This window comes from Blastomyces gilchristii (assembly GCF_000003855.2).
Source record: "Blastomyces gilchristii SLH14081 genomic scaffold supercont1.24, whole genome shotgun sequence".
NCBI classification, from domain to species: Eukaryota; Fungi; Ascomycota; class Eurotiomycetes; order Onygenales; family Ajellomycetaceae; genus Blastomyces; species Blastomyces gilchristii.
In genome coordinates this window covers 502930-523238 of record NW_003101658.1, presented here as the reverse complement: position 1 = coordinate 523238, position 20309 = coordinate 502930, and the positions used below count along the sequence as shown (strand labels likewise).

Sequence of the window (20309 nt, the reverse complement as noted above, 5' to 3'; positions counted from 1 at the left end):
ACCGGAAGGGAAGAGCGGCAAACCTCTCATCTCAATTTATAATCATCTTCTTCCTTCATAAGCCACTCATCACACATCAAGCTAAGCGGAAACTCTATGGCATAACCGAGAGGCGTGCTCATATTTACCGTCTATTACCAACAATCCTACCCGGAGTTCTGGAACAAAACAAAGAAAAGAATGCATTATGTACGAAAAATACTGTGAAGAAATTTAGAATTTCTTATTTACGAGATGAGTAACTAATATTAATGTGGCTCGATCCGTACTCATGCTCCTGCAGCAGTCTATTCTCACTTCCCACTTCAGTTTTCTACTCTCTCATCAAACCATTTCTGAGCAAATTCACCCTTACATTATGCATTAGACCAGCCCGTGTCAGGATTACGACATGGCCTTGAGGCGAAATATCGATTTCATATTCCGGGACACGTCTGCATCTAAATAATGCGGGTCGGACTCCTTCGGGGTGTATTCATGCAGCTTTCCAGCTTTTCTTGCTGGAACGGGAATGCTCCGTGGTGCTGGAAGGGATTCGACAACGGACAAGAGCGGTATGGCCAAGACCGAAAAAGCAAGGGAAAAGGGAAAGAAAAGGGAAAGAAAAGGAAAAATATGTATCACCAATTGTGCGGCTATGGCTATGGTTATGAGAGAAATATTCTTCATGGCTCATTCACCCTATTGCTGACATTCCAACCATCAGATATATCAACATCGATTGATGCCCGGCTCACAGCGTAATGAAGCTAGAGAATGTGTTGGGTCCCAAATTCGCCAACCCGTCGCTCAGGTCCTAGATTATTTTCCACCTGATATGGATTTTATTCATTCAAGCGCCCTTACTCCGTACATACAGCCTTGTTTTCATAGCTTTCAGCCTTCCGCAGAACTCCCAACAACAAATCCCCACATTCTACGTACATATATTCCCAGCGACCAAGCAAGATATTCCAAGCGGAAGAAAGCATCTGCCTACCTGCCTCTCGCGTGCCTTGCTCTGCATGGTATTCATCACATCGATAATGATTTTATCTGATTGATCTCATTTCAGCATTCAATATCTGAGCTGGGAATAATATATATGCATCCCAAGATATACGCAAGTTAAATGCACCTGCAATAAATAGTGCATATGTATGAGTAAATTTTAAAGCTACCAAGAGATGCGCATACTATGCACAGTACAACACACGTCTCTCAAGGCAACCAACCAACTCTGGAAATGCAGTTCTCAAAGATCCTTGAGAATGCCTTTCTAAGCATTGCTCCATCACCTTCAAGGCCAGCTGCACCACAGCCAATGCACCCAGGTACTGTACAGGGGGAAAGGAAGCGGTACCCGCCTAAAAATTGAAATCCCGACGCTGTACATACATGCCATGCGACGTGTCGCTGGGAGGGAGAGAAATCCTCAATGAGATCATTGCATGTGTCTAGCCTCGACTTGCGTGCTGTCACCGCTTCGTAGGCTTCTTGCCCTTTCACGACCACAAAAGGTGCTAACACTGTTTGTGTACTGGGTAAAGCTCCAACCTGCACACCTTGGACAGGGCTCCAACAACAGGTATAAGTTGCTGGAAAGCTAAGGTATGGTGTTATCTCAAGCCATTGGTTGCTTGTAACCTGGTGTAGGGAATTTCTCATGTTTTCTTTACACCGCCTGAGTAATTGGTGGACAGTGTAGGCATATGCACCACCGCTCTACTGGTAGAGAGCCCGATACCCTGGGTATGTTGTCCTGAGTTCTATATCCTGACTTCACGCGGGGTGATGGATGGAAAAAAGGGGGTGCCTGACAAACATCTTACATAATCACCATATATGAACTCCGCAAAAACCTCCGATACAAAAAAGATTCCTGGAGAGAAGGTGCACAAAACAGAGAGCAGCCAATAGCAGAGTATACTCAATTGAGTATATATATATATCCGTCTCTTTATCTCCGCTGTTCCTTTCTGGTCAAAGAGCTGCCCTGCCCCCTCCCTGCCTTCCTGTCACCTCTGCCCAAACAGACCGATGTCTGGCCCGCCGCTCTTTCTCGCCTCAATCGGCAACCCCCCGCCCCGATGGCATAAAACCCTCCACTCAGCCGGCCACATCCTCCTCCGTGCGCTAGCTCAACATCTAGATGCTCCCTTGCAACCAATACCTCCCTACTCTCTAACCTCAAACCCACCCCCACGAGACCATCCGGGCCCATACACCTCCCGCACCCAGCTCCCCCGTACACGCACGCCACTGACGCTATGGCAGTCACCATCATTGATGAATGTATCCGGTCCAACGCTGATAAGGACGTATGAAAAGTGGCGTGCGGAACGGGGCGGTGGGATCGGTGGTGACGTCGGTCTCTCATTAAAGAGCAGCGCGACAACGACAAATATAATCCACGAAGACGGCCTAGGCCAAACCCAAAGCCAAAGCCAAAGTGAAACAAAACGCACAGCAAAAGACACCAACAAACCCATCCCGCTAAACCTCATCCTCCTCCACGACGACCTAGAACTTTCCCCGGGGAAACTCTCTGTGCGCCGCGGCGGCGCATCCCTCTCCGCGCGCGGCCACAATGGTATCAAAAGCGTAGTGAGTAGCCTTGTCAAGGCTGGTATGCTGGCGCCGGCGCGCGGGGCGGCCAAGAAGATGAAAGGAGGCGGCGGTAGTGCTGTGAGCAGTGCGGGAGCACTTGACCCAACCCGCTTCCAGCTTACGCGCATCGGGGTAGGCATTGGGCGGCCGGCGAGCCGTGAGCCGGAGGAGGTGGCGGAGTATGTGCTGGGCCGAATGCCGGATCGGCAGGTAGAGGTGACGGAAGGGCTAGTAGAGGAGTTGGTGGGGATATTAGAGAGGGAGGTTGGGATGATGACGGGGGAGTGACGGTCTAATGTAGATGCTAGCTGGTGTGGAGGTTGGGTTGCATGCATGGTATGTACTGTACGATATTGATGGGTGTGTATGTTTGTATAATTGGCTACTAGATTTCCTTTTCAGATTGCATTCGGAGGATTGATTGCTTTTGTTTTTTTTTTTTTTTTTTTTTTTTTTTTTTTTTTTTTTTTTTTTGCGGGATTGTATACTTTTGTTTTGTGCAGATACCTCTTCTTCTTCTAGAACTGTACTTTCTGTTTAGCCAGGGCTGTTTACTCGTTAAAGGCGTCAAATGGATAAAATCGGGAACATGCAGAAAAGACTATCATCCATATATTTTGAATACTGACTGGGCAGATTGCTGTATACATATCCCCCCATATATATATATGGAAGAAGACACCCAATCCCCTATTTAACCGTGGACGCATTTGAAAATCCTCCTATTAACCAATTCCCCGGCTCATCACCGCACAAAAAGCAGATAAATAGGAAAGTGGAGGGAAATACGGGACTAGAACATCTGAAGCTAACAACCTAAGTTACCGCAAGTCCGTCGTGGGAGAACTACATCCGACAGCGGGGAAAACCACAAACTAATCTACTAGCAGTAAGTTGTAAGATGAATATATATGTATATATCTGAAAGTATATGTGAAGCGAGAGCGAGGAAGGAGGTATCTAAGAGGATAGAGAAGCAAACGAGGGACGGAAAACATATACGTAAGGAGAAAATGAAATCAGAAATATCTCCGTTTATTATACCAAACCTTCCGTTTTCGACCATGAGGGGAAAAAAAAAAAAGGCCGGGAAAGTGATAAAGAAGAGAGAAAACTTGGATTTCCCAGCAAGCCAAAAATCGGCGCTAGCACGTAATACAACACGACACAGCACGACACGACTGTATGCTACACGATAAAAACCATGTTCATTTGTTCCCAAACTGTGCGCTCTCTCTTCTAACCCTCCCAAGCAGCGACCGTTGAGTCGTGGATGTCGTCACTGTTTCGGCAGTAGCGTTAGTCATGTTTGTTACGGCGTCAGCGGCACCGAGCGCCTTATGGGGCGGTGGCTGGGTGCTAGATGTCGGTGCCAGGGTTGCTGCTGCTGCGGCTTGCGTAACTTGCTGTCCTGAGCCTTCGGTCGACTGTTCTAACTGGACGGTGGTGGTGGTGGTAGACGGGGCCTTCTGATCCTCTGCTGGGCTGGTCGACGCCATGCCTACAGTAGCTTGCCGAAGCAGCTCGCCCAAGCTCGATTCTTTCCCCTCGACCCTTCGGGTGAGATATACCTTCGGCGCCGGCTTCTGGCGCGCAAGGCTTTGTTTCCGAATTCGCTCAACCTCCTCCATATACGCCGTTTCATAGATGTCGATACCCGAGGCGCCTGGTGATTCGCTCACGATTGGCACCAGACCCATTTCATCGATCGGGAAGCCATGGCCGTCAAGGCCACTAGTTACTTCAGAGTTACCCATGGGTTCCGAGGTTGCTGCACGGCTGAAATAGGTTAATGATGTCTTCTCGTCGTCCACTGTCAGGACACCCGTAAAAGTGGATGGGCCGATGAAAAGGAAGGAATGGTCTTCTTCTAGCGGATCGCGAGCATGGCCTCGTGTACCTTCTAAAAAACTTTGTTTGCTCGGGGTGCTGGTGCGGGAGGTTTGAAGAGGTGGAGACGGGGACTTGGATATTGAAGCAGCACTGTATCGGCATGATTCCCCGTGCGTGCATCCAAGACGCGAGGCGCTGCCACTTTTATGCACGGCGGGAGGCACGTAAATCCCCTTTTCGATGACTCGTCGCTTGGAGTCTGTGGAGCCGGACTTTGAATGGATACTCTTAGCACTAGACGGAGCATTTTGGTCTGCTGTATTTGCCGAAGAAACTTCGACGTAAGACGCTTCCATGGATAAAGGCGGTTGAACGAAATGGGCTTCGACATCTTGACCCAGAATACTTTGCATTGGGGCGTTTTCCGGCTCGATCAGCCTTTTGAACTTTTGCACCGCTCTGACCTAGAGGGAAGTGTTAGATCAAGTACATGGTATTTCATTCTAGAGCAACATACCACTGTAAGCACATTGCCTATTTTCTTGGTAATTGCAGTATTCAATTCTTCTTCTGTAGGTTCCCCAATGGGGTTGGCGGTGTTTTCCTCTGTAGATAGGAGTGGGTCGGTGCCACCTTTTGTGACCCAGGGATGGTTCTGGTTCCAATCAGCAAGGCGCTTACAGCGAGAATACGGAAGAAGAACTGGCACACTCACTCTGAGCTCAGGCATCTTGATCCGTTTTGCAGGATCTTTCTCTAGAATATTTGTCATCAAAGCTATGAAATCCTCATCTGTCTCATTTTCATATTTAACCTCATCATTCCTGATCGACTCGTAGAGCTCAAAGATGCTCTCTTTTTCGAATGGTATTCGCCCATAGCGGAGGCAGTACAGAGTCACACCCATCGACCAGATATCGGCTGCTGTCCCTGATATATCCCCATGCTTCGCAACACACAGCTCTGGGGGTAGAAAAGCAGGTGACCCTGCCGACTTCGCGGTATACATATCAGAGTCTTTCTGAAACATTTCCGATACACCGAAATCGACAACTTTGAGCACGTCATCGTTAGTCAGGAGGCAGTTGTCCGGCTTAATGTCTCGGTGAACGATATTCTGCGCATGTAGATACTCCACCCCAAGGATCAAGTCGCGAAACCAACAACGACAGCTTTCGTTTGGATATGGGTCTGAACATTCTCCCAGGCCCACCTTCATGATGACTCCCTTTTTACACATTTCCATGACCATATATAATGAGTCTTCTGTAGGGTCATCGAGAACTTCGTATAGAGCCACGAGGTTAGGGTGATTTAGCTTTTTCATGATTGCTATTTCCTCCTTAATAAGATACAGGGAGTTACTGCCCTCCTCGTCTTCGTGGCCGGACGGGTGGCGGTGGAGGGGAGAATTCAAACCCATACCAGCGGGGATTATGCCAGGGCGTCTCACCCCCCGCGGATTGCGCAAGACATGGGATTGAGCTCGTTTTCGCAATCGTGATTTCGAAAATTCTTTAACAGCCTTTAGAGTCGCTTTAGTTCCCATTTTCAATAAATCAAGATAAAAACGAAAGAAAGCGCTCACGTATTCCTGGCCATATTGATCAACTGCTAGATGGACAGCCCCGAACGAGCCTCTCCCAATCTCTTGTTTTATGAGATACTGGTTGATACGATGTTCCGCGGTGCCATCATCCTGGCTATTGGTGTATTCGGAACGAGCATTAAGAGTTTCCTTGTCCAATTGGTTCGCTGTCAGAACAAGAACAGCTGTATCAAAGTCAAGGGGGAGCAATAGAGCTAGGGTGGCGCACTTTTACTCGACGAGGAGCAGTACGACTTCTCGTCTGATGCCTCAGTGGGCTGTCATGAGAGGCTGTCGTAGATCTAGGGTTTAATCAAAAGATGATGTTAGTACATACTCCATTCTAGGAAAGATAAAGAACTTAAGTTGAGCTCAAATATCAATGGGAAGTGAGCATCACCGGTCGTAGCCACTGAAAACTGCCATAGCTAGACTGGAGCTAGCTGCTATATATAACACGAGAAGAATAGCATAGGGAGGTCAAGCCGCTCTCTGCTTCAAGGATTACAAAATAAATAGGTATAATATATAGAAGTAGCAAAGGAACCATACCGGGTGGTGCATGTTTCAGCAACGGCTGTGGAGCAGTCGATTGTGATCTTTCCTGCCACCGTCCTTTGGTGCTCTAAAGAAGACGAGTCTTGGGCCATTTAACAGGGCCGCTGGGGAGGCGGGCAGCGGGTAGGGTTGTGCTGCGGGTGGGAATCGATTGGATATTTAAAATATTACCGATTTTTCTATGTCTGTATATAGACCTCTCTCTCACTCTCTGTGTGTGAGAGTGAGATGACAGCAGCTTCTGTATTTTTATCTATTTATTTGATTCTCGGCGACTGTGGCGAGGGCAACAAACCCAAGCGTAGTCCAACAGGGCTGAATGTGGGGAGGTCCAAATAGTCCCGATAATTGGCTCCTTTTGCTACGGAATTAAGGACTGGAGACAAAGATGGAGGGGCCGAAATGGGAGATTAGCAAGCCGCGCCTTATTGAAGCGAGAGGCAACGGGCTTTTAAACAGAAGAGAAGAGAGGCAATCTGCCTGGTATGGAGGGGTTGTTCAGTCGAGCATTGGGGACTAGGAGCTGGACTAATAGCAGCTCGGGGATGCTGCAGCGGGCGCTGGGGGCGGGATCGTCGACTTGATTGCGACTTGGAAGCATCGAGACCGGATACGAGCCCTAGGGGAAAAAAAAAAGAACAATTCAGCAGCTATCGGTGACCCATTCTGGAATAACAGCAGCAGTTACAGCAGCAGAGCTCCATAAGTATCGATTGACCGATATGTTGACTGACATCTGTGAATTATTGATGCCGGGGAAGTCGAAGAAGAGCCGCATCTTGTTGAGCCGATGCTAAGCAAGTAATACTCTGTGGCAATAAGCGACCCCTTCTGCGCGACGGACGGATGGACTAGCAGTTTTAGTAGCGACGCCGCGGGGAGTGTTAGTTCCACGGAATATTGAAATAGTGCCCCTGTCCACTATCCTCACCTCCTCTCCGGCGCTCGATATAGCTGGGAACATGTCCACGATTATTCCCTAGACCATCACCAAAGCGCATGTTAATCTCCTGCATTCCTCGATCCGCATAGCGCACCCCCTCCTATCTTCTATCGGTCTTCTACCGTATACCAGCCACTTGACACATCCATCACGAATCATGGCCGTGTACTCCTTCTACATCTTCGACCGGCACGGTTCGTCATATATGCCCTTATCGTTTACTCTACTCAATAGCTTGCCAGAACTAACATCTCAATCGCTCTCTCCCAATGCAGCGGAATGCATCTATAAGCGCCGCTGGCTCCCTCGGCCCACCTCCACGACTTCAAAATCCCGACCAGCCTCAGAATCCACCACCCTTAGCAACGGCCTACCCACATCCATACCCCTCTCCCGTCAAAGCCTGACCGCCGAAGATGATGCAAAACTGATATTTGGCACCGTGTTCTCCCTGCGGAATATGGTGCGCAAACTGGGTGGTGACGATGACAAGTATGCAACAAATGACACCTGCGAATTCGGGAAAATCGATCCCCCATACTGATCATATACGTCTCCGCAGCTTCATTTGCTACCGAACAAGCCAGTACAAGCTACACTACTACGAAACACCCACAAACATTAAGTTTATCATGCTTACAGACGTCAAGTCTGGTAGCATGCGGCTGGCGTTGCAGCAGATATATGTCAATTTATATGTGGAATATGGTCCGTTCAGTCGTGATATCATATCTCTTTCGCCTCATAACATCATATATACTAAGATACAATATGCTTACTTGTTTCTCCAGTTGTTAAAAACCCCTTATCCCCCGTCGAACACCCGGGGGGATTAGGCGTGAATAACGAGCTATTCGAGGAGTCCCTACAACAGTTCGTGGTATGTTCACTTCATTTGTTCACCTCATTTGTCTATTTTATTTGTTTATTTCCTTGTTTTTCGCAACCTTCTAACGCTGTGTAATCCTTTAGACTCAGGTATTAGCATAAATCGCCTAAAATCCCCGGGAACGTCCCTACATAGTGGCGGAGTATATATATATACATGTGACCTATTATATTCACTTCCTAATGTGGATATTTACCTACCAGCTTCAGCCTCGGCAACTTAATTCGCCTGACGAGCTTCCCATGCGTTCTTGGGTGAAAGGCCATATGTTATTGCCTGGTAAAACCATCTGCATATTTTCTCAAGCAGGCAAATGATGCTTTTCGAGCCCTGACACATTTCCTGCAACCTGCCGTGCGGATGGACTTTGTGCGCTGGCATCAGCACACGAGACTTGGCCGAATCCCGAATTTTACAGTACCATTAACAAGGGCCGGCCACCCATCGCCAAACCATGCATTTACCTCCCCAGCCTGCGAGTTTTGGGCGTGGCCATTCACAGCTGCTCCAACCAATATAAGGTCGCCATGTATACGAGAACACAGTCCCGTATCCGCAATTCTCGTCAACCCTATCGCTAACGTGGTGGGGTACCAGCGAGGCATGGTGGGAGTAGTCCTAATACTCTCCTTTTCGTAAATGTTCCAGACAACCCGACTCGATTGCTTAACCTCGGGCTACAATTACATTTACCATCGAACTGGTTGTTTAATTTATTATCCTATTTTCTTAACTCACGTTGACTCACCAAGGCAGCTTCTAAGGCTCTTTGCAACGTTTGCTCTGGTTTCTTTTCCTTTATCTTTCCTTTCTCTTTCTTTAATCGCATTTTTGGCGTATATTTAGACTCTAGATAATGAATGCGTTACCAGCTTCTTATCCTCTACCACAACAACAAATATCGTAATCCCATTCTGAACAACTAACATATCACGATATACAATCTTAGAGAACAGCGAGAGAGAAGCAGAGGTTGAATAATTTCACTACATCGATGACCGGACGACTGGAGGTGACCAGCACTCCCGGCATCCCTTTCCCCTTCTCATTTTCCTTTCCCTCCGCATCCATCGTACACTCCACGTCTAGATATGCGGCTGCGCCACTTTACTCACTCTATATAGCCTCAAAATCATCCACACTCTCAAGGAGCTCCGCATCGCTGGCTTCCCACGGATACTGCCGTTCCAGCTCCCTAATCAGCTGCACATGCTCCTCACTCCTCGGCTCGATGTGGAAATCAAACTTGGTTGGATATGTCAAGATGCCCGGCTTCGGCTTGACATCCACCTCGATTTCCCTCCCATCTTCACCCACCGCGGGCCGGATATTGAAAGCAGCCAGCGACTGCGCGATGGTGAGGTAGAGGCTCGAGTCCGCGAAGAAGCGCCCAGGACATATCCTGCGGCCATAGCCGAAGGCGTCTGCCGTGGGATCGGGCTCGTTGCGCGGCGCGAGGAAACGGTCTGGATCGAATGATTCTGGATCGGCGTATACGTCTGGGTCGTGCAGGAACCACCAGACGGCCGGGAGGAGGAAGGCGCCCTTGGGGATATGCAGGCCGTTGTACTCGATATCCTCAGTGGCTGTGTGGGGGAAGCCCATAGGCGCGATAGGCCACCATCTCACGGCCTCTTTGACCAAGGCGTCAATGTATGGTAGCTGGTCACGGTCATCGAAGTTTGGCAGGCGGGTCGTGCCGACGACGCGATCGAGCTCCTCTTGCGCTTTGCGTTGTACGTGTGGGAATTTGATCATGGCTAGTGTGAAGATGGTGAGAGTAATTATCGTAGTATCTGCGGCAGCTCCATATAGACTAGCTGCGGTCCAAATGATCGCCTGCTCGTCTTCTTGTTCCAGCTTGGCGTTCTGATCATCTCCCCTGAGTTGTTGGACAAGCTTTGATACGTATGATAGCTGGTGGGCAGGGTCCGAGGCCATTTGGCGCTGGACAAATCGGTACGGAATGTATGCGCTCGCCTGGATGGACTTTCTCCACCTACGCGCTGTCTTCTTGAAAGTGGCACCAGGAAAATTCTCCGGAAGATGCCGGAGAGCTGGGATAATATCAACCGCCCAAGCCATGGGCACAGCCGCGAGGGAGAACTCCATCATCATTTTGTCAATCAAGTTAACCAAGGGATCAGGCTTATGCGGCTCGATGGTGTAGCCGTATGCCATTTTCAAGACAGTCGCTCCAGCGGAACTGCCCCTGGTTTTAGTATACAATACATCCAATGCCGCTGCACCCATCTCAAAGGCAGAAAAAAGAAAAAAAACCTATTGAGAACTCACGTCTTAAAATGCTCCAACCATTTGCCCGGCTCGTTCAGCGCCCGCACAAGCTGTCGATTTATCTCAGTTTCCTGGACACTGCGGAACTGCGCCGCAGACACCTTAGTCCCCAGCTCCCGGTGCAGGTACTTGCGGCAGCGGCGGAAGGTAGGCGTATAACTCTGGCAGAGGACGATGGACTCGTAGCCGCACAGTTTGTTCGCCATGACCATCGTGGGCCGTCCAGAGGTCTTGCTCGACGTCTGTTCCAGCAGCTCGTGCGTCGCCTGCTTGTCATGGATGATGACGAGCGTCATGCCCAGCACCGTCACGGAGCTGATGCCACCGTACAGGTCCTTGTGCTTGATCCAATGCTGGTATTCAGGCGTGCCATCGGGTGGGAAATCTTTCAGGTTTCCTAAAATTGGATGAGGTTTGGGGCCTGGAGGGAGTTTGCGCTGCTTCTTCCCTTGGGTCGACTGGTGATATACAAAGTAGCAGATAAGGGGGGCAAGTCCCCATACGATCAAGAACATAATCGCCATGCTGTCACATCACCCGTCAGATTCCTGTCAGGTTCGTCGAGGAGGTAGAGCGGGCAATGTGCGCTGAGCGCGTGTGTCAGCCCGCGGCGCGGCCATCGGGGATGCCTCAAACCTTCGACAGGGGTTGTATTACACAAGTCTACCGGAGCTTTAGTGCGGGGTTAGCATTCTCTCTCTTGATAATCTCGTGTCTAGCTAAAGTGTTGTTACTTCTGTCATTCTCCACATGTGGGCAGAGGATTCCTGAGGCCTCTGTACAAACAGAGCAACGACCTGTAAATTAAAAACAAAATCAATCTTGAAAAGTCCTCCGACAATACCGTTAACAAGGAGAGTAGTAGAACAAAATTGAAGTAAAAAAACCATAAAAAAACAACCCAGCCCAGGCTAAAGGTGAAAAGCGAAGGAAAATGTGGTATAGATCATCGGGGAACTGTAACTACTGCCTGCCTCCATCTGATGAACTGAGCAGAGTGTATCTCTCGGGGGTGTCAAATAAAACTGAGCACCAAAACGTACTAATCAATCAAACCTCAAAATTCCATTCAAAAGAGAAATAGAAAAGCAAAATAAAATAAAATAAATAATAAATAAAACAAATAAATTAGTTTCCCTCCTCCAAACACCCCTCCCTCCGCACCAGCCAAACATTCAATCCTCTCCTCCCCACCACCCGCTTCAGCGTCGGCCACACTCCATCGTCGCCAAAGTCCATATCATCCAGATTCAAATGGCGCGCGTATGACCAGAGTAGGTGCAGTTGCAGGGAAGGGTGCCCTGTTTCCCCGTCCTTTGCCTCATCCTCATCTGACTTGTCTGCATGTGCACCTGCACCTGCCGCGGATGGAGAATCGCTGTTCACGACGACATAATTGTCCAGAAACGTATTCGAGTTCGGCGCGACGAGGAGAGTTGGGTTGTCGTGTTGGATTGTGACTTCATTGTTCATCGTCTTATTTTTATTATTATTGGTATCCAGTTGTTGGCGTCTATGCTTGGCAGCAGGCGTTCCACTCTTGTGTTCGCATTTCGGGACCGATTCTTCGAGTCTCTCCATCATCTCCGGACCTGGAATACCAATCAGGTCCACCGTGGAGATGCTCGAGAAAGTAAAATTCTGAACACTGGTGGTGCTCAGGTCGCCTAGCATCCACGTTGGTGGGGAATAGGTTTTCCACCAGAAAACGGTTACGGTGCCGCTGGGCATTGACATTGGCTCGTCATCTGTTTTTGACCACATCGCCCTTGACCCGGGGGAGGAAGAGATAGGAGCGGTTGAGTTGGCGAGGAGGGCGGGGAGGTGGAGTTGTGTTGGTATCACACCTCCCTGGTGATAGACACCCATGAGAATGCCTAGCGCGGCGTTGAAGAGGATCCAAGCTGCTAGGAAGAAACGGGAGCGTGGGGGGCGGAAACATGTTAGGAGGAGGGGTACGCAGGGGATTAGGAAGCGGGGTTCTTGGTGGGGGAAAATTGAGAGGAGGGCTGTTGCGGAAAGGGCTGAGATGGCGCGGAGGTTGCGGAAGGAGAAGTAAGAGCGGGCATTTGGGAATGTGAAGGAGTATAGCAAGAGGACGTAGATGGGGCCAAGGAGTTGGGGTAGGTTGACGAGGAAGTGATTGTAACGCGGATGGAGGCCATGATTGGCGAGGTTTGAGGTGTCGGAGTTGTAGAACAGGTTATTGAGGGGGGTAATTATCGGATTGCGGAAGACGTCGGAGAGGGATGTTGGGGAGGCACTGTAGAAGTCTGTGTCCGCGAAGATGGCAATAAAACAGGATATGATGCCGAAAATAATTATTGTTAGAAGAGAGAGAGGTCTGTACAAGTAAAGTTAGGGCACTTGGGTCGAAATTGGTATGTTTAAAAAGTGTACATACTTATGAAGGAAATGAGGGACCAATCGGAGGCCGGGTATCAAGATAAATGCTGGAAAAGTGATTCTATTAAAAACTCCTGCGACGAGCAGGAAGGATAAGACAACGGATGCGAAAATAGAGGAATCTTGCTATTGGAGAAATGCGTCAGCAGGAGTTATGTCTACTTGTGTGAATGAATTGGGAATATCTATATATACGAGTGTGTACCTTGTTTTCGAGAATGCGTTGCATCAGAACCAAGGTCCACGCGACGAGTAAAGTCTCCAACGAGTTCGAGAAGGTATGTGTCTGGAACGTCCAGGTAACATAGGAGGATGCCACCAGGACGACTGTCTGGCGGCGGAGGCGTGGAGACGACGACACCAGTTCATGGATTGCCCAGTCCTCCATGACAAAGCTCAGAACAAACATGCTCCCACGAAGCACGTAGTATACCAGCACTGGCGGAGCACTCCCGGTCCCATCCTCCGTCCATAGCCACTTCAGGAGCGTCATGGGTACGCCATAGAGAAGCCATAGTGGGAAGACGCTTCGGATAGGATGGTCGGAGGTGAATTCCCAGGTTTGTTTGGACGGATAGTTGAAGATTTGGCCTGGAAGGGTTCAATTATTAGCCGTACATTGTAAGCTTTGTTTTGATATTGTACGTGTACATAAAGTTCAGTCAGAAGGCGCGGGGACGAATCAGGTATCGGAGATGACAGCGGAGACAGTTTTGCACGTTCCCAGCCAGCATAGTTGCCAATCACACGAAGCTACCTGAAGCAAACATGCCTTGCACCAAACCGGAGACATATCAGGAAGATTGAGCAGGGAGGTTCTTACCGGCGAAAATCTCGGGGCCCTGGAAGTTCTCGTCTGGGTGTAGATAGCTGGGCGATAGGGCAAAGTAGACGCGAACCACGAGGAGGAGCAGGTACGTTCGTCTCCACATGGCGCAGGATAAATCAGGACATTGGGTTGCGCGACCATGGGAAATGACAGAGCATTGTATGGGCCTGGGGATGGGCGTACTTGGGTCGGTGCAGAGTTGATGTTGGTGATGTGTTGTTGTGAAGAGTTATGTTGGGTGGGATGGAAAAAAAAAAAAAAAAAGATGCTGATAGTCAGTCAGCAGCAAGTGTTATTTAGTGGCTTGCATTACAGATTGATGATCACAAGACATCTGCCGGGAACTACAGCGTACAGAGTACATTTCAACTCAACGAGTGTTAAGCTGAGGGATGTTTGAATTACTCATTACTTTTTTAACCCATGCAGGTTTAACCACTTGTTGCTTAAGTTTGACTGTCTGGATTGGATCTAGATGAGCATCAAATTGGAATAGCGCCAGAACTAGAGACCAACACCCAACAGGTATAACCATTAGGGGGGGTAACCCAGGGGCCACTTAACTAAACCGTTTAACTAACAATAGGGGGCTCAGGCTTGGGTTCTAGAGTGTGTGGGGGTGGGTATATTTAGTGCTGTTGGGTGTCAACAGGAAACCTTCTCAGCGGAGGATTCGTTGTTGCTAGCAAATGTTTGCTCTTTAGAAATGATGATGCACTAGAGCTTCAAAGGCCAAAGAGCCCAGCACAAAGAAAGTGCCTTGGGTGAAGTCAGTAAGATTCCAGATATCAAAGTTAATGATTTTGCTTTATTCAACTCCATCCAACAACGGACTTCACAGTTCGTGCTGTAATAACCTGGCAAGGATGCCCTATACGGCGCTACGTGACCCACCACACCTTCAACTACATGCTTCCATTAAAAACCTAGGGGTTGGTTCTGTGCGTCTCCTATGAGAGTGAACAATGATAAGGGCTTGACAGAATGGCTAGCAAATGACTAGAATTCATGTTCAAAGATCAACAAAAGTTATCATAGATGATAGGAGGCCATCAGAAGCCCTTCATAGAACACACTATCTATATTCATCTCAATCTCCTCATACAAATCAAATAAGCTCTACCCTCAACTACAGCTGAACAATTCACTTTATCCCTATATGAATAAGAATCCAACCTATTCTTCAAGAGATAATCAACTAAGACTGCCCATCAAAGCCATGCCAGAACCAAGAGCCGGAGCTGAAGCCACAGCCAATGCTAGAGCCAGAGCTAGTGTCAGAGCCAGGACTATGAGATGGGAAAGGAACAGAAGATTTCTGTGTTTTTAGGTTATAATAGCAGGATATTGTGGAGAAATTCCAGGAAGGAAAGGAGCAAGAATAGAGGTAATGGAAGCTAGGAGCTAGAGGGTCAGAGGATGAGTCAATGGCATAAATAGTAGGTGCTTGAGTGGTGCTTGTAGCCGGGGGGGTGTCGGCACTGGCAGGATACTCTACGCAGTATAGGAGCCCCATGTCGGAATCTTAGCAGACGCAGAAGTTATAGGCAGGACTGAGATTTCTCCACCTGTTGAATTAGAAGATTTGGAAAGAGAACATTGAATCGTACACTCAAAGGCCTTATATATAGGCTTAGAACTACAATTGAAACCTTGGAACCAGATAATGCTGCTGCACTATGGGAAAATATTGAAATCGAATATGCTATTTCATTTGCAGAAGAATGCATGAATATCTGAATATCATGAAAGAATTCACTAACATAATTCACAAGTGAGTGAGTCACTCAAGCAAGTGAGTCACTTTAATACACATATAAAATGAGATAAATTACAATATAAAATCTCAACAACTGAAGATGATAAGAATTGTAATAGTATCAAATACTGTGGCGGGCTGCGCCCGATCAATCATATAGACTATTCTGTTACACTCCACAGATTCCAACCGCTCCATTCTCGAATGCGTACGCTCCGATTCTCAGCCATTCTCAATTGCCAATCCTCGGCCGCCACGAACGCGTATAGATTCTTCCACCCTGAAGCCCCACTGCATACATCACCACATACACATATAAATATTCACTTTGATCACTGATTCTTGCACTTTCTCTTTCTTTTTCTTCTCTAACATTTTTCTCTTTGTTATATAAGATCTATTAATATCATACTGATCTATTCAGTGTAGATCTCTTATACTAGAAAAATATTCATCATCTTCTTATTAGAAATGATTATTCATATATCATCTTCTTATTAGAAATGATTATTCATGTATTATCTTCTTATTAGAAATGATTATTCATTGAGAGATATCTGAACATATAACAATGTATAAGAAAGAGAAACACAGTTAAGTAAACACTGAGTTCTTAAATAGAAGCTTACTTATCAATCACTCTAACTCTGTAATAAAATCTTATAAAGAGAATATTAGTGAAAGATCTGAGAGTTCTGACACTTAAATGTATGAGATATTTATATAATTACACTTCTTCAAGATTTCACAAATATTATACACTTAATAAATAACATATCTAACAATAATATAAGAGAATCTCTGAATATAAGTATAGAAGTGATATTACAGTGACTCTGAGTAATACTGAAATTACAACAGTAATAGATAGTTAATATATATATAACTTAATAACTTTAATATAAGAAAATTCAATAATTAATTTAATAAGAAACTCATGCAATTTCAACATCTGCAGAATTGAATATAAAAGTACTGAAAGAATGCTTAAATACTCTTATATATTTTAATACTTCTGATCTCACTCTCTACTCATCATGAAGAATGAAAATGCTTATGAAACTGAGTGTGAATAAAGATATCATTGATTTGCTAATTAATTAAGATTGATATATTAATGAATAATTAAAGAATCATGTGAAATAGAAGTTTTATTCATGAATAAAAGCATGTGAATCAGTATTGTGAACATCTGATAATATTATTAAATATCTTGATATTCTGTTTCAAGACACTATTATATAATAGAAAGTGTTAGATTGATTACAAAGTATCTGATAGAGAAATACTTCTCTTATAATATTTATCTCTGACTTTGATATTAAAATCTTAGAAGCAGGTGATCAATCTTGAGAGAATTAAATGAAGATTAATATACTTAAGAAGATATTAACTTTTGAACTCTTACAGACTCTTATAAGTGTAAATAAAGACTTAACTTATGAAGACTTCTGTATATAGCTCTGAACATTAGACAATTATCTTATCAAGCTTAAGAGTATATAGAACAGTGATAGAAGATATTACACTTCAGTCACTTATACACTCATGCTGAAGAATAGCAATGATGCAGATATTATAAACTGAATATATTTAAATATTTATACATAAGCAAGAGTTTCTGCTGTTTGAACAGACTTTTAAGTCTCTGTGATCACTTCTGAGAAAGTCACTGATTGACATCAATGTAAAGTATGCATTAACTGTAACTAATTAGAACATATCACTTTTAACTGCTAATTAATCTATGTATCTTCACACTCAAGAGAAAGACTGATATCTTCTTAATTAAGAGAAAGATTAGTGTCTTCTCATTTAAAGAATGAATCAGTGTCTGTTCACATTAATCACATTGCAGTGAAGAAAGATTTGAAAGATAACTATAAGAATGTCTTAATGAAACAGGGAAAAGACTAGCTTCTATTCAAATTTACAAACAGAAGCTTGAAGAGATCAAATAATAATAATTTAAAGAGAAAATAACAATGAATGTGATTCTTATATCTACTGTGATTGATAACATGTATAATATGAAAGTTATAATAGACAGTGATCTATGTTACTATGCAATGATAAAATCTTTAGTTGTAAGATATTATAATTTTCAGTGTATTCTCTTATTAAAACTCTGACTTCTCACAGAATTTAATGATTCAAAAGATGTTTGTACTCATTACATAGTGAAACTAAACATAGATATGAAAGAACATTAATATGAAGATGTCTACATATATGAAGTTGATAATCTTAATTATAATCTTATATTAGAACTTGTCTGACTATCTAAACAAGGTATCTTATTAAATACTTGAAATAGAAGCTTAATATTCTCTAATGATGATATAATTCATGAAGATAATATTTATAAGACTATGAATCTTACACAGATCTCTGCCAATGCTTATAAAATACTCTGAAAAAGAAGTTATTATTAAAACTGCTGACAGAGTCACTAATAAGATTGCTGATAGCAGAATTATATATCAATCTATTTTATCAGTCTGACTGATATTAAAAAGACTCTAGAAAAGTTATTCTGTATTATAATAACAGATTCTTGTATAAAACTTTCTTAATAATATTATAAATATCTAGATATCTTCTTGTAAGAAATCCCGCTTCTCATGAATTCTTTACCTCTATTTCTATCTCTCACATAATCAATAGAGTTAGCAGCCCTTGACTACACACAACTATATAGACTGAAGTTCACAAATACTATTCATAACTCAGCTTAAATACTATTATACATTTAATCTCTACATTTTATCTTTCTACTGTAAATACTTCTAGTAGTTAATAGTATATATTATACTAAGCTGCAAACATCTGAATAATTGTCTGTGAGCACTTATTCTTACATTTCAAGCTCAGTCAGTCAGTAATCACTTATTATGACTGAAAGAACTAAAAACTCATATACTTCAATCTCTGCAAACTCTACTACAGACACTCAGACAATATTATTAACACGAACAATCAACCGCTCCACCACGAACTCGCTCAATTTTTCGAATAAGAACCCGCCGATAGATCCATCAAAAAGCCCTTGATCATACGAGCATTTTGACCCCATCGCCGACCGCATACCCCGTGTGGTGGTGGAGTTATCCAGCCAAACATGAACCAGACGTTGTTCGAAACTCCTGAGTGGGATTATCCCCTGTTCACCCCTACCACACCACAACCCCGGGCCAAATTGCCATACAAATTGTAAGGCAAAGAGACCTAGCCATATGCACCAATCTTCTTGATTTTGGAAGATCCTCAATCTGTAATTGTGGAGATATCTGAGAAGCAACTTCCACAAAAACCCTGTCTATCTTTGATGTTCCAGAACATCAACACCAAGTCCCACCCATGTACCGCCCTTCCCAATCTGGCCCACGTCCGGCAGAAAAATACAAAAAGATACCTCAGTAATAGTATCAAGCACATAATCAATGGACACATCTGAAGCGCATCCTCCGCGAAAAACCCTCTCTGTCTTTACACCAAGTCCCACCCTTGTACCGCACCTTCCAATCTGCCCCATCCCCGGCAGAAAAGTACAAAAAGATACCTCAGCAACTGTATTTAATACATAATCAGCAGACACAACAACTATAAAATCAGTATACTTCAAGATCTGACTGAGCCTTTGATCCCTGCATAGTGAGATATATTAAATCTAGTTTTAATATCTCAATATTCAATAGATTCTGCAAGAGATTGAGAACAGCAACACTAGATTTCTATTGAATTTGAGAATTAACTCTATATTGATATAATCATTGACAAAGTCTTCTATTTTAAGATATAAATAATCAGTTTCTCTACATTCTGCTGATAATATTTATATTATTATATAGAAATAGACTTATATTCTCTATAATATCAAGACTCTGAAGAGAGAAAGTCTTAATAGAGAGTATATAGTAGTATATATCTTAGCAGTTTCTATCTCATTCTTCTGCAGCAGTTAATATAAAAAAAAAAGATTTTAGAAATAGTTTTTTACTTCTCTTGAAAAAGTAAGATATTTTTCTCTGAATTTTATATAATATTCTTATAAAGAATTAAAAACAGAGCTGTTTTCTATCATAATTTTATATTCTTTTAAGTAAGAATTACTTTTTCAGTGACTGAAGAGCTTTTATTAATACTTAATTCTTTTTTACACTCTTTATTAACTGATTTGAGTTGCACACTTGTTGTGTGAGAAGAATTGAATGATTTAGAATAAAATTAAATAGTTTTAATCAATTTCTCTGTAAAAAATTGATTTATTTTTTATTAGTTTTTCTCTCAAAAACTGTTATATTATCTAATTTATTATCAATTAATATTATACTTTTTCTCACTGTATTTCAAGAAAGAGATTATAAAGATTTTATTAATTTATCTTAAAAATTAATTTTAGTTTATTAGATTCTCTTTAAAAATCTAATCTAGTTACTGAACTAGTGTGAAAAAAATCAGATATTTTATATATAAAAGTCTTTTATTCTTCTTTTGAAACAGTCTAATCAACTTTTCAATTGAAAATAGACTTAGAAATCTCTTAATTAAAACAGTCTGATCAACTTTTTAAAAGAGTTTAATATATATCTTAATTGAAACAGTCTGATCAACTTTTCA

At 44.1% G+C, this 20309-nt stretch overlaps 6 protein-coding genes across 7 annotated transcripts; 3 read left to right on the top strand and 3 right to left on the bottom strand.

The window, feature by feature from the left end:
- The first annotated feature begins 281 nt into the window (after positions 1-281).
- BDBG_17775 (uncharacterized protein) lies at positions 282-1201 on the top strand. Its single transcript, XM_031725425.1, has one exon. It carries the CDS (start codon positions 725-727, stop codon positions 1037-1039), a length of 315 nt encoding a protein of 104 aa, XP_031580813.1. The 5' UTR covers positions 282-724; the 3' UTR covers positions 1040-1201.
- Positions 1202-1878: 677 nt separating this feature from the next.
- Positions 1879-3033, top strand: BDBG_08519 (uncharacterized protein). The gene has a single exon (XM_002621101.2). The coding sequence runs from the start codon at positions 2020-2022 to the stop codon at positions 2875-2877; it is 858 nt and encodes a 285-aa protein (XP_002621147.1). The 5' UTR covers positions 1879-2019; the 3' UTR covers positions 2878-3033.
- A 7-nt stretch (positions 3034-3040) lies between these two features.
- BDBG_08518 lies at positions 3041-7323 on the bottom strand. Of its 2 annotated transcripts, XM_031723596.1 has the most exons (7): positions 6563-7316; positions 6411-6502; positions 6240-6312; positions 6011-6160; positions 5138-5947; positions 4940-5077; positions 3174-4886 (listed from the first exon to the last, which is right to left on the bottom strand). In XM_031723596.1, exons 2-7 carry the CDS (start codon positions 6434-6436, stop codon positions 3798-3800), a joined length of 2286 nt encoding a protein of 761 aa, XP_031580812.1. In that variant the 5' UTR covers positions 6437-6502; positions 6563-7316; the 3' UTR covers positions 3174-3797. The 2 variants fall into 2 exon arrangements, with proteins under 2 accessions (XP_031580811.1, XP_031580812.1); XM_031723595.1 differs by lacking the exon at positions 6411-6502 and having other exon boundaries at positions 3041-4886; positions 6563-7323.
- On the top strand, positions 6874-10477 carry BDBG_08517 (TRAPP complex subunit). Its single transcript, XM_031723594.1, has 5 exons — positions 6874-7705; positions 7787-8003; positions 8074-8219; positions 8303-8391; positions 8484-10477. The coding sequence occupies exons 1-5, from the start codon at positions 7669-7671 to the stop codon at positions 8499-8501; spliced, it is 507 nt and encodes a 168-aa protein (XP_031580810.1). The 5' UTR covers positions 6874-7668; the 3' UTR covers positions 8502-10477.
- BDBG_08516 (OrdA protein) lies at positions 9517-11219 on the bottom strand (the record flags this gene model as incomplete). The annotated part of the gene is made up of 2 exons (XM_002621098.1): positions 9517-10606; positions 10696-11219. The coding sequence occupies 2 exons, from the start codon at positions 11217-11219 to the stop codon at positions 9517-9519; spliced, it is 1614 nt and encodes a 537-aa protein (XP_002621144.1).
- Positions 11220-11823: 604 nt separating this feature from the next.
- On the bottom strand, positions 11824-14033 carry BDBG_08515 (phosphatidylinositol glycan, class Z; the record flags this gene model as incomplete). Its single annotated transcript, XM_031723593.1, has 4 exons — positions 11824-13039; positions 13100-13227; positions 13307-13692; positions 13925-14033. 4 exons carry the CDS (start codon positions 14031-14033, stop codon positions 11824-11826), a joined length of 1839 nt encoding a protein of 612 aa, XP_031580809.1.
- Between the last annotated feature and the right edge of the window lie 6276 nt (positions 14034-20309).